At 38.1% G+C, this 13922-nt stretch overlaps 1 protein-coding gene across 3 annotated transcripts in view; it reads left to right on the top strand.

Annotated features, from left to right (window-relative positions):
- LOC108715847 (tetratricopeptide repeat protein 28) overlaps nucleotides 1-13922 on the top strand; it is a 334240-nt gene that overhangs the window by 201189 nt on the left and 119129 nt on the right. For all 3 annotated transcript variants that reach the window (XM_018261357.2, XM_018261348.2, XM_018261365.2), the window contains one exon: nucleotides 6634-7141. In XM_018261357.2, the coding sequence (XP_018116846.1) occupies nucleotides 6634-7141 (508 nt within the window). The remainder of the gene's footprint in view (nucleotides 1-6633; nucleotides 7142-13922) is intronic.

Below are 13922 nucleotides of genomic sequence, written 5' to 3'. Positions count from 1 at the left end.
GCTTCGCGTCTTAGTGAATTTGCCCCTAGGAAGGAAGCCCCGCAGTTTGGGAACAACTGCTGTAAGACCAATTTTCTTGGAATATCTGAGGTTTTAGTGTACCTATAAAACATAACAAAGATTGGTGTTGCACATTCCCTGGTAATTCAGTATCTGTGCAAGTACATATATTTTCAAGAACAAGGAATTATACAGTTGTGATTATAAAAATGTGCAGCCACCATACCTTGTCAAGGTAAACCCCATATGCTGGTCCTAACTATTTACTTCTGATCATATTTTTCATAGACTGGCATCTCCCTGCATGGTTGCTGTTGTTGGGAAAAATTTTCCCTGAACAAATTAACATTTAGGTAACATTGTTTTTGTTGGTTTGACAATTTTATGATCATAAATTTGTAACTATAAACCCCTGTTTTTGAATATGTATACACTAGATATTAAATTACCAATGAAACAGGGGACCAGGGAATGTGCATTGCTCAATTCCCTCTTTTATTGTAGGTTTGTAGCTAATCTGGCCAGATGAGTTGCACTTCCATTGTATTAATATTGTTTTGGAGTCATGGAGTATTCCCGCAATCCTTTTTTTGGTGTGTCCCAGCATAACAATTAAAAATAATTATAAACTGCTTCCTTTAATTGCATAAATAGACAATAGGACTGATCTGTAAAAAGGACTGTATGTTGGGAAATGATTACTGGGGGTGCTTTATTTTAGCAGGAAGATGAATTGCTCTGGTATGTGACTGCAGACTGTCTGCTTTTCATCTCAGTTCTAAAGATATATAACACACTACTTAAATATATTTAATTATACTGTATATACAATAAGGTAGTGCAGCATTGAGAGGGGCTGGCCTTCACTGCCTCGAGTGCTTATGGACTGTGAGATAGCACATCATCACAATATCCTGCCTTCTGGTAAATGGTAGATGGAATATTTCTTTTATAGCCTAACATCAAGCAAGTTAATACATTGAGACATCACAATGCCTCAAATAGCGAAAAATGACAATAAAAATAAGAGATAAATTGGTGGCCTGATTTTCAGTCTCACGAGAAAGACATAACTTATTTTCCCTGGACTTCATTTACCTGCATCACAAAAGATGTGCTTTAGAGTGATATGCTACATAAGCAATGTGCAAATGTACCGAAACATTTAAAATTCAGATCTTCATTATGTGCCTGGGGAATAATGTTTCAAACCATCAGAACAAAAAGAGTCCCTCTGGAGAAGGTGACAATGTGGGTCACTTTATCCGTGTGAAACTCATTCCAGTACCTGTCGCTTGAGTTGGCTCACTTTAAGTTTTTTCTGTTGTGTCTTTGCTGCAATCTTAACCGCACTCATGCTGCAGCCTTCAGCATGCAACTTACCTTCTTTATAGGAAATATTACACACTGGCCAGGCTGTCTTCCCCTTTATATAACAAGAGAGGTGCCTGATAACGAAGTCCTGTTTAATTGCTTTGTTTTATATTAATATTTAATGAAGACATGGTAAGTTTTAGGATATTTTTATTAGTGGATTTATTAGTCTTAAAAACATGCAATTGTGTGTTTTATATAACAGATCCAACTTATAGCTGTTAAATGGCCCTTAATACCATAAAGTGAATTATTTTACATTTATAGGTGTATCAGTGTGTCCAGGCCTGCAAAGAAAATGTTTCCTGGCAGCAGGTATTTTTTAACCTACCTTATAAGTGGGTAGAGAACTGTGAATTACATTTGACTTCTCTTAAAGGAAAAGGTGCTGCACTTTAACTTTTGGGGTTCTGTACCAAGACCCCAAGACCACCGCACTGTTAGAGCTTCTGAGACAATTGCTTAGAACTAAAATATTTCTCCTCCAAAATGATTTGTAAGCCCTCGTCTTCAAGCCAAGGGATTGGCAAAATTTTTTTGGTCTCTAGACTTGCTGCACGAAGTTCGTTCTGGTAGGACCACAACACAACCAGGATGTAGAAGTAGAGACTTAGGAAGAAACAGGTAGTGGGGAATATGAGTATCAGCCTAAAACATTCAATTGCAAGGTAAATAAAGGATTGAAGGGCATCAAATATCAGGCATAGATCTAGGCAGGCATCAATAACCACAGTCAGGAACATGCAAGCAGTCAGTAATGGGAATTTAAGAATTATATGGACTGGGGTTTATATTTTATATTTATATGTTGAATATCGAGCAGGTACAGATATGGGGGAATCATTATGTTACACAGTGGTATCACACAATGAACAAGATCGATCTATCATCTATCTGTCTATCTATCATTTATATATCTATTATCTATCCATCTATAGTAAATGATAATAATAATAATAACAACAATAATGGTAATGTTCCTTTTTGGCTTGACAGTTAAATATCTGCATACACACCAAGACAAATGCTTAGCACATGCTTTATCTCTTATACTGATATGATACAAGGGGTGTTGAGTGATTTAAGTGGTAATTATTCAGTTTCCGTTGAAAATTTTCTACATTAACACACATTAAGGGCTTCCCTCGTGTTTAATCAGTTAATTACAATGATGCCTTAAATTGGTTACTGTAAGTTTTTGAATGTCACATTGTAATAATTACAATTCATTTATATTGGGTCTTTTCTATTTAAATCCAAATGTATCCATCCACTTTACACGTTCCTGGTGTAATTGCATTCTTCGTTGACGCAGAGGTTAACCAAATTGTTCTCATGCATTATTCATGGGATTCACTGATTATTATGGCATCTCATTTTACCACTAAAAAACGAACGAAGTCAAGCTGAAATGTTTGCTCTTAGCAGTTTCGAGAGTCTGTGATTCATTTGGAAGTTGACTTGTTTTGCATTTTCCTTGCTCTGATAATCACTCTCTTATTGGGGATCACATGGCATGCTGTCTATAAATAGATACTCTTATCACTGTGTATTACTCTAGTTGCAGATTTCAAATTCCATTTAGAATAATGATATGCAAACTGTCACATGGGCAAACATAATTATTGTTATCTGGTCTTTTAATGGTAAAGCATATCATTTAAAATAATGTATAATGCAGCTTTAGGGCACTGTCACACATCGGCATCGTTTTGTCTGTCTGCAAAACATGGGGATGTAATTCCACTCACCCTAATTTTCTGTGAGTCACCCTGATTTGCCCCCCACTCACCCTGATTCCCGCATTAATAAACAGTCACCCTCTTTCATAATTTTCTCCCTTTTTTTACTGACCAATCACCATTAAAAATCATTGAAGCACACCCTAAAGCAAAGAGCATAGTTGTCGGTGTGGCCTGGAAAGCAGTGGCAAAACTAATTTAGTAAGCCCCCCCCACCTGACTTGTGTCCCTTAAACTGAGCACATGCTCATTCAAAAAATCCCTTGGTTTGCCTGCCCACAATTCCCCTTGTTATTGGCTCCAGTGTGCCCCAATGGGGTGTGGGCCCCTGTATTTACGCCACTGCTGGGCAGATTTGAGACATGTCTTTGGTCAGAACAAGCATGGCTTCAGCAGAATAGGGCTTGACTAAGATACACCTGGTTTATTTTACAACCAGGTTTGTGTCTTTGCACTGATTTTTGTATGGTCTTCCGAATGACCAATTTCAGTTGTAGCTGCCTGAAGATACTGTATATTGTGTGTGGAAATGTTGTATTCTTGGCTGTTTGTGTGTGTTTTTTTTGGACATGGGAAAATATATTGTAAAAGTATGGAAACGCACTCCGAAAACTATGAATGCTAACTCTTTCCACAGAAGTAGTTACAAATTCTGGTGGTCCCACCAGGGGCGATCCTGGCCCCTCCGCCGCCTTAGGCAGCAGCAGTTGCTGCTGCCCCCCCCTCCCCCGGAAATTTGCTCTTAAAGTATCAGGAGGAGCATTTTTGCTGCCCCTGGTACCTAGTGGGGTGCTGCCGCCTGAGGCGAGCCTCAAATCGCCTCATTGGCGAAGCACCCCTGGGTCCCACACTCCAATATGTAACAGGGTTCCTCTCAACAGAGCAGTGGCACCATCCAGGCCACAAAACTTCCAAGATCAGCATAAAATAAACTCTTGCACCTGATGAAGGATATAAAAAAATAAATAAATAAATAAAACACACTGTTATTTTATGCTGCTCTTTCCACAGAACTATTTATTGCAAAGAATAATTAAAAATCAGCACAGACCTCTTACATTTATTGTGGCCCTTAGTTATGTGAATGTGTATGATTTCTACACTGCAAAAGCTCCATGATTTTTGTAATTTGCACCTTGTAGTGAAAATAGTTGCTGCTTTTCCACTGAGGTGATACATTGGGGGTAGAGAGATGGGCTTTGCTTGATACTAGAAAGAACATGCAAGGCACTAAGGAGATGTGTATCTATTGCCTGCATTGGTACGATATGGCACAAGGCACACAGTGCAGCCTGTATGGAGTATGAATGTGGTTGCAAATAAATAGTGACATTATATTACTGCTGCATCAAATTAAATTGCTGATCAAATGAAATCATCAATTAAAAAATTGAAGAACTCATTTGCTGCAGAAGGCCTGATCTAAACATCTAACATTCTAAACTGTTTTATCTGTAGAATGTTGGCTGGGGGCACTTTTGTGTTCCAGATGGATAGATGATTTGATAAGGATCAATTTATACAAACTTTAGCTGGGCACTCTATGTAGTCATCAGTCCAAAGTGTGGATTGCCCTAAGGATCTTGTGGGCCAATCATACTCTGGTCTGTTTACACTGGCATTCATCAGCCAACAAACCAATCAGTCTCCCTTTGGAGATTTATTGTGTCATAGTTTGATCTGGAGCTGCATGAGCCAATACTTCTGTGCTAAAACAGTGTACCTAGTTTAGCCAAGTGGACAAAGCTTTCATTGATCTTGATACTGCCTAGTGATGTAATTATGACAGTGCCACATTGTGATGTCATTGGCTAGGTGCCAAATTTAAATATTTAAAGCCCCAGGACACCAATAATTCCTGGGTTCCTGAGCATGTTAATATTCAGCATTGACTATTGGCCTCTTCTTGTTTATGCTGATCTGCTTTCTGCCCATACCCGTGTCCCTTGCCTAATTCTTCGTTTTGGACTATAAAGTGTGCCACCTTTAGTCTCCCTTTCCTCCTAAGTCTACAATTGCTGGCCCTAATGGCCTTGTATCACTGACAGTATATAGTCAGCATTATAGCTCAATATAAGCATTAGCGGTTGGTTTTCTCTGTTTATTACTTTGGCACTACTATACTCTTTGTTAAGAACGCATCCAGTTTGAATTTTTAAGCTGTTTTTCAGGATTTCCCTAGCTCAGGTGGATCATTAAGATCATTTTTTAAAAGAAATATTTTCATTTTTTGAGCTGACTTTCAAAGCTAAGCACCTTCACTCACACAGTTTTTTTATTATATGATTTTATTGTGAAATAGTAAATATTGTATTAAAGACATTAGTTAAATATATGTTTTACTGAATTTTTTTTTCAGAAATCGCCACCTTCTTTCCTTAGAGCCATTCAGATATGTGGCTGTTTTGAGCTTTGGGACTTTAATTGTAATTGACTGTAATTCCAGCTATGCACTGCATTTTATACTTAGCAGGGGAGGGCATTCAAACCATTTATATCTCTGCTCTAATTGTCAGGAAACTAAAGTAAAACATCTAGACTTCTCTACACTTCTCCTGAAAATAGAGTAGAATATGTGTCTCTTTATGCTCTTACAGTATGTTCTGTATAATTCTCACCTATAATACGTCTATCGCTAACCTTAAATATGAAATATGTATATATTTTATATTGATTTACAAGGCATTACAATGTGTCAGTGTTTATGTTGAAATTAAATTGCCTCAGGGAATCCTGATGGTGGTGTTCCATTTTGGAAGCAGGTATGAGGGGTGTTATCTTGCCAACTTCCGGATCTAATTAGCTGCAAATTATAGTTTTATAGCTGAGCTGTTACTGCATTGTCTTGTGCCAGAAATATTGTTTGTTTATTAGTCTGTTATTTCCAAAAAAGAAAAACCGAATGCAATTAGATTTACACATGAAAAACATTACTAATCTGTTGGAGCCATTGTTTTATTTGAAAATATGTACCAAACACTAAGGGCCGTGTTCATCCTTTTGCATAATTACTACATAACTATTGCCCTCTTTGAAGGCAGTTACCCTAAAGCAACGGTACACAAGGAAAGTTTGCGTCTCTATACTAGTTGTGGTTGTGTGGGCATATTTATTAACATTGTGCAAATCTGCCCCAGTTCTGTACCTCTTCAAGACCAATGGTCTTTGATCTGTCTTCTAAAGGGAGAATAATGAAAATAAACCTCCAGATGATTGTTATGGGTTACTACATTGGTGCTAAGGAACCCCTTGTTTTAAAGTTTGTTAGGGGCAATACTAGAAGTTGCAGCAAATTGTGTCCTGTTCTTGATTATCTAGAATCTAGATAAAGACAGTTGTGGTGCACTGGGTATATTTATTTAAGTTTTATGTCTATTTTAGTGGTCTTCTAAATAATGCATTAGAAATCAAAACTATAATTATATGTTGTGTAATGTTATAAGTCCTGCTCTCTCTTTATTGTTGTTTCTCTGAATAATGATCACAACTCACATGTATTTATATATTTTTCTTATAGGCAGCATCATCTGCCTTGAGCAGCTTGGGTCATGTCTACACTGCAATCGGAGACTACCCCAATGCACTGGCGAGCCACAAGCAGTGTGTCCTCCTAGCTAAACAATCCAAAGATGAACTTTCTGAAGCCAGAGAACTGGGCAACATGGGAGCAGTCTATATTGCTATGGGGGACTTTGAAAATGCAGTCCATTGTCATGAACAACATTTAAAAATTGCTAAAGAACTTGGAAACAAACGTGAGGAAGCCCGGGCTTACAGTAACCTTGGCAGTGCCTTTCACTACAGAAGAAACTTTGACAAAGCAATGTCCTACCACAACCATGTACTGGAACTTGCACAGGAATTGCCGGACAAGGCGATTGAGATGCGAGCCTTTGCAGGTTTAGGGCATGCTGCGAGATGTATGCAGGATTTGGAGAGGGCTAAACAATACCATGAACAGCAGTTATCCATCGCAGAAAGTCTCAAGGACCGGGCAGCTGAAGGAAGAGCTTCTTCCAATTTGGGTGAGTAGAAGTCTGGATCCACTAACCGTGATTGATTTATATAAAGTGTTCTTGTCATCTAATCCAGACTGGGATAATGACCACTATGCTGCAATACTGTTACAATACAAATAAATAAAAAGGTTAAAAAGTATTTCTCCCTTCCTTAACCCAACTTAAACACTCTTCTGAATACTGAATGTAAAGGTTTGGAAGCCGTGATGTGTGGTGCTTCTGGCAATGTAACCGGTGCAAAGTTTGCTCTAGATCTAGAAACCTGGTCACCCAAAATGATAATTTTTTTTTTATTTTGAACACAAACATCTAGTTAGTTGTATGGAGATATAAGAACAGGAGCATTCCTTCTTTAAGTTTTATATCAAAGAGGAATACCTATTAACATTTGAGCATCTTTTAGACAGTTTATTTTTTTATTTGAAATTATAATGTCTTTTGCTGCTCTCAGGCTTGAGACTTTAGACTGCATTATGGAGGTAAAAACTAAGGATGAAAAGTAGACAGCATGAAATGAAAGATATATAGTAAATGAGTGTTCCTTAGCATCAGCCCATTCTGATTAAATTTGATTTAACTGTGAACATCCCTATTACAGGAGTAAAAAATATTTTGGTGACAATTTACATTTTTGTTAGAATAGAGATGTTTATTACAAAGACATGCTTGCTGATTTTCTAAGCAAGTAGATATGTACTGTTTGCAATGTTCCTTGATCACATGTCTCCGTAGACTGTGCTCAAGATGGCTTAGTCTGAACAGAAACAATTTAGTTCCATTTTCATTGAATCAGTCGGAATGAGGCTTACAAGCCAGTCCCTAGTGTTTTGTCGAAATGAGCATTCAAACAAATCCTACAGTGCAGCTGCTGAAGTGCTCTAAAGGGAGACATAATATGCTCTGATTGTGATAGTTGAATCTAATAGACTAGAGGCATGTTGTAAGACTTCAGACCTTTTGCTACAAGGATGTCTGGATTATGACCAGAAGTTCCATGCTGTCAGCATACTGAAAGCAGATGGCATTAGTTGATCTGCTTTGCAAAATCTTTGGCTTGAACATGCTTGATAAATGCCTAATAAACTGTATCAATTAGTCTGCATTAGTATTGTAAGTGGCAAATTGGTGTGTATCAAAAACCATAAGAATGTATAAATGTGTGTATGTAATGGTTTGTCTATTTTTGTGAGTGCAGTGTATTCAATTAATTCCCAACCGATCCAGATGACTTATGGTCAGGCTCATCAACAGCTTAGTAGAGTAGCCATCTCCACAGTAGCATCATAGGATAATGAAGAAAACTGGAGAGCCTTCCAGTGTGAATAAATGTAGTTTTTAGTGAGGTACTACATGTTTCGGACCTCAAGTTTCCTTCCTCTGGTGCAAGTTACAAACATAATGAACGCAGTGACCTTTTAAACAGTTCATTACCCATAAGTCCCCAGTGCAACCTCATCTCCATCTTATGGCCAGAGGACGGATGTAGTGCATCAATAAAAACTACATTTATTCACACTGGAAGGTTCTCCAGTTTTATTCATTATCCTATTTTTGTGAGTGTCTATGTCTGTCTATCTGTCTTTCTGTCTGCCTATCTATCCGCTACTAGGGTTGCCATCTGGCCGGTAAAAGTGATGGTTGATCCCAATGTTATTAATAGGGAAGAAAGATAAATATATATAGGAAGGCCACTATTTTTTTCCCGAAAAGGTGGCAACCCTATCCGCTACACATGGGTGATCAATGATTACAGTAATTTATAACACACATTAAGTGAATAACAATTTCTGTGATGATCGAGAGAATACATAAAAAGGTACAGGAAAGTGATATTGTTTATAGAAACATGAAACAGAACAATATCCAGATTAACAAGCCCGGGAAGTTTTCTGGTCTGGCCCTAAGGAGCAATTTGATTGGCTGAGAGTAACACACCTTTCACATGCTCCATACATTTTGGAAAAGGGAAAGGAAGCAGAGAGTTCACACATAGTTCCACTTGAATAATTTAAGCACTAAAATGAAAGTGACAGATAAATCCTGTTTGTTGCTAGTGGTAACGCAATCACATTGGCTTCACTGGTGGAAGAGTAAATCCTCTGTAGGCCGGGGCAATGTGCAGTACATGCAAAACATGATTATCAATATAACTTTACAGTGTGCTGTTCATCCCTTCATATTCTGCTTCTATTACCAACCAAAACCTCCTTCTCCCCTCATTCTAAATATTTCTCCAACCTCTCAATGATCTCAGAAGGGGCCTGTTTAACAGCAGGGTTCATTTGCTAATATGTTGTTTTATAGCAGCAAAGTATTTTTTAATTGTTACGGGTACAAGCTCATATATTGTACAGCAGCTGCTGAGGTGGCTTGGAAGGAGATTCATTTTGACCCCTTTGTTTGACTCCAGCAGTTTAATTCAGTTTTTGATGGCTATATACATAATTTACAAGAGTATAAGAGTTGACTTGGTGTTAAATGCTGAAATGTTCAGCAAAACCTACTGGACAAGTTGTGTGAGTAGCCATTTGTATGCTTGTATTTTTGTATTTTTTAGGTTTTATGCACACTGATGCATGAAATCTCCTTTCAGGCAGTCCAGATGGATCAGAATAGGTAGATCTCATATGGAGTTCTTGCTTCTTTAGACTTTCATTGCAGTTGAGTGTGTGGTTTGAATACGTGGACTCTATATGTGTATTACATAGATTTGGCCCAATACGCCAACCTGTTGGTTATAGTCAGAATTTAAATATAACTCAGGCCCAGATTTATGAAGTGCACGTGTGCATGCACAGGTTTCTGCTGGAGCACTGGGGATTTGATGTGAGGAGATTTAAAGAGCTGTCAAATCTCCTGTGCATCCCCAGTGCTTCGGAAAAATGTTAGATTGCGGCTGGGTGGCATGTTGCACCTAAAATCTTGCTGCCGTAGGCCTGGGCCTTTCTGAGCTTCCCACAAATCCAAGCCTAATATCATAACAGAGTAAGTCATTGGTCAAAAGTTCATGGCACACAGTCTGGGCAAGCTAATACATATTCAGTAACTGTGCCATCTAAATATCAAAGATGATAGACTCTAAGGCTTCATAGCAAGAGCTAGTTTATTCTAACCCTTCACATACAATGAGTTGCAAATGCTCTTATTGTGCTGTAGAGCCAGACCTGTTTTATTTTAAGAGGAGTTTATTATTTGAAAGAACGCCATTTGATTTCTTGGAATCCTAATCCGAGTGTCCATATTGCGAATTTAGACTGTAAAAGCCAAATTGTTAAACATTATCCACAATCGTTTGGCGAAAGCAGTAAGATAAACAGAGTAGCATAAGAGTGCTTTGAAAAGATGGTTTACAGGCTATCCACTCAGACTGGAAAAGAAAAATCTGCTAAGAGCCATTTGCAAGGAAGTTACATAAATAACTACTTTATCTACTAATGCAGCAATGTTATGGAGAACAGCGGCCCTTGCACACGCATGCACACACTTTTGAACCCCAGTTCCTTTCCAGTTGATTATAAACTGATGATCTCTAAATTCCACTGAAATGTGAATTTCAGGGTTCACATTGGCTAATAATATATCTGTAAACCGAGAGAGATCATGAAAAAGATTCAGGTTTTATTGTCACAAAATAAAAACATAATTTCATTACTGACTAGTGATACAGGCATGGTATCTTTCCAGACTCTTCCCACTATTCCCACACTCACCACTATTCCCAAGGCTGCAGCATTCTGACATCTTTCAAAAGCAATTAGCTTTATTAAACTTAACACAGCTCATGCAATACACACATGAATTTATTCACTTTGGTTACCATCAAGAACAAGCCTACTGTCTTAATATTACATAGAAAAACAATTCAGAATGATTTGTTTGAAGGGCATACTATGTGCAATGGCATTGCTGTATTTTGGAGCTTGCTGATTAATGAGTAATATATCCCATGCCTGTAGTATACTTTTAAACCTGTTTCCAGGATTCGCATCGGTGTAGTAGTTTAATTATGATCTTTAGATGTTTTTTGTATCAGAAAAGGACAATCTCAGACGAGCAATAAATGCAAGCACAAAATCTAGCTGGAACGGGCAAAATCTTTTGTGAATAGTTTAACTAGATGTGACATGTAGGCCCTTAAAAGGGAAAAGTGATTGTAAATGAAGAGCTGAGGTTTCAGACCGTTGGTTGTACTAAATGCCAAAATGGCAATTATTTATGCCAATTAGGATCTTGCATGTCTTACATGGGAATTCTCAAAGGCCTAAAAATAGATGAAAACTGTATAATTTTCTAGGATAAGTAGTATCCAGGTTCCCAGCATACTGTATATTATATATTTCTCAAATGTGTGTGTAAGCAGGGGCATAACCTTGGGAGCCCAGGCTCCCCCTAAAAAATAAAATTCCCCGGCCCCTGAACCAAATAATGGGCCACCTGTGAACCCCCCCCCTCTTCTTTGGTGGTCTACTTCTAGACAAAATCACAGGTTACCCACCATATGAAAAAAATAGAGGGTCAGGAGGAAGGATAAAATCAGATTAACTCCTGAAAATTCTCGATGTCTCATATTCTCACTCACTCTCTCATGTTATTTAGCAAATTTATTTCCACCTCAAGCCCCTTAATGAAACATAATTGTATTATTGTCTCTGTAGTTTTTAATGATGAACTGTGTTTAATATCAGTGCCTGTGTTGTAATACAAAAGCATGGACAGTATAATGCCATTCTCATCACAGTTCATTTTACAGTTACAGATCAGAATCCTTCTAAACATTTCCAATGCACATTCCAATGTAATTATTCTGAATAGTGCTGTGTTTGCAAATCCTCTTTTGCAGTTACTTTCTACAGAGCTCTGTGCAACCCACAGGGCAGGGGACATAGCGCATAGAACTGAAAAAAAACCAGAATCTCCTTTAAACTGCTCTTAGGGATGTGCAAAACCCAGGTTCATTTATGGATACATTGTTTAGTTTCAAAAATAAAGGATTTGGTGCATCCCTATGTGCTCACACAGGGGTAATGGATGGTGTGATTAGGATGTACCATTGTTGTGTCGGCCCCCCAGTGACATAGACAAGCTATTGGACCTTCAGAATGGTGGAATGTTTGCAGTGGAAACCAGAATCATGGGTGTTGCAAGAGCGGTTTTACTTATACACAAGCTGGTTTTCCAACACACTGCTAACAGATGATACTAATCTGCATGTTGAGGTGCATCTGGTGTCAGTATCATCTGTTACAGTGTTCCTGATGTATATGTGACCCTCGGAAGTTACTGTACCAGGTTGTATGTAGGGATGGGTGAATTTGACCTGTTTCGCCAAAAATTCGCCAATGGCGAAATGTCGCCAACGGCCATTAACATCTATGGGCGTCAAAAAAAAAATTTTTTTTGACGCTCGTTTTTTTTTTGGCGCACGACGCCACACAAGTCTATAGGCGTCAATTCCGCGGCGAAATTTGCCCATCCCTAGTTGTATGTCCACTTTGCTCTGATCTCAGTCTTAACTTGGAGTGTATTATGACTGTGTAAGTACAATTGTCCAGGCACTGAGCTGGAGACTTCTGCAACACATTGTGATCATTTAGATGATTGCATTGCCATTTCTTTGCCTATGGCCATTAATATTATTGTAAAAAAAATGATTTTGCTAGCCATAGTCCTATCTATTATAATAATAATAACTGCTGTTGTCAGACTAAAATCCTACATCAGCATTTCTCTTTAGTTCTTCAGGCAGCTTGCCCTTTAACATCTGGGGTGCGAACAAGCTGCAATAAACTCAACCGGCATCTAGTACATTGTAATCTAATCTGTGTGATGGATGGCACATATTAAACTGCAAGATATTACAAGTGATTGCAGTATAGAGAGATTCCCAGCCCAGATGTCAAGGAGGATGTGTACACTGTTTGAAGGTGAGTTTTTGAATAGCACTGCAGTGGCAATCTGGACCCATTCATGAACAATTTGGTGTATTGTTTTATCATCCAGGGCTACATTAATTCAGCTTCTCTTCTTAACATAATATACCATAGACAATGAGCATTGTCACACATTGCAATACTGTACATTTATAGGAAGTAACAATTAAAATAGATTTTTTTTGAATTGGCGTTCTATGTTTGCAGACCTAAAAAGTCTTTATTTGTGTCTTGGTCTTTCATAAGTTTCATTTTATTTGTGTGGTTGGATTCTTGGCATTGTAATTTCGCAGTGATCCATTCATTGCGGCTTTGGTTATTCGTAACATACAGTGCCTTGAAAAGTGATTGAGACAAATTCTCTCATTTTACAGAAAAATGAATTCTTCATTGTGATATTTATATTTTTAATGCACACACACACTCAAATCGAGTTACTTAATTTGAGTGATAAAAATATCGCAGAGAGTAACATTTCTGTGTTGGCTTTGTTATACCGAAGAGAAGTGAGAGAACTGTTAAATGGGCAGAATAGGTTTTTGCAAGGCTCTGTGTCTCTCTGTCTCCAGAAGGTGACATGGGGTGGAAAGGAATCAATGCATTTGGAGGGAGAGAATGAGAAGGGAAGGTCAGGAGGTGACCTTGTTGAGTAGTAAGCTAAACAGCTGGGATGCATCTCTTGCTGCTGGCACAAGGGAACAGATGTCCTCAGAGGAGGGAGGAAAGAGGGAGGCGAGAAGGCTCATTTATGTTTTACAACATTGTTGTAAAAAGTTTTTACAATGACATACAAGTTCATTTAAACAATCCTGTTTAGAATTACATTGTTTAAAGCACCTAAGAAGTCATTTGGGGTG

This window comes from Xenopus laevis, chromosome 1L (genome assembly GCF_017654675.1).
Source record: "Xenopus laevis strain J_2021 chromosome 1L, Xenopus_laevis_v10.1, whole genome shotgun sequence".
Classification (NCBI taxonomy): Eukaryota; Metazoa; Chordata; class Amphibia; order Anura; family Pipidae; genus Xenopus; species Xenopus laevis.
The sequence above is the reverse complement of the archived record's forward strand: the minus strand, read 5'-3'. Positions and strand labels throughout refer to the sequence as shown.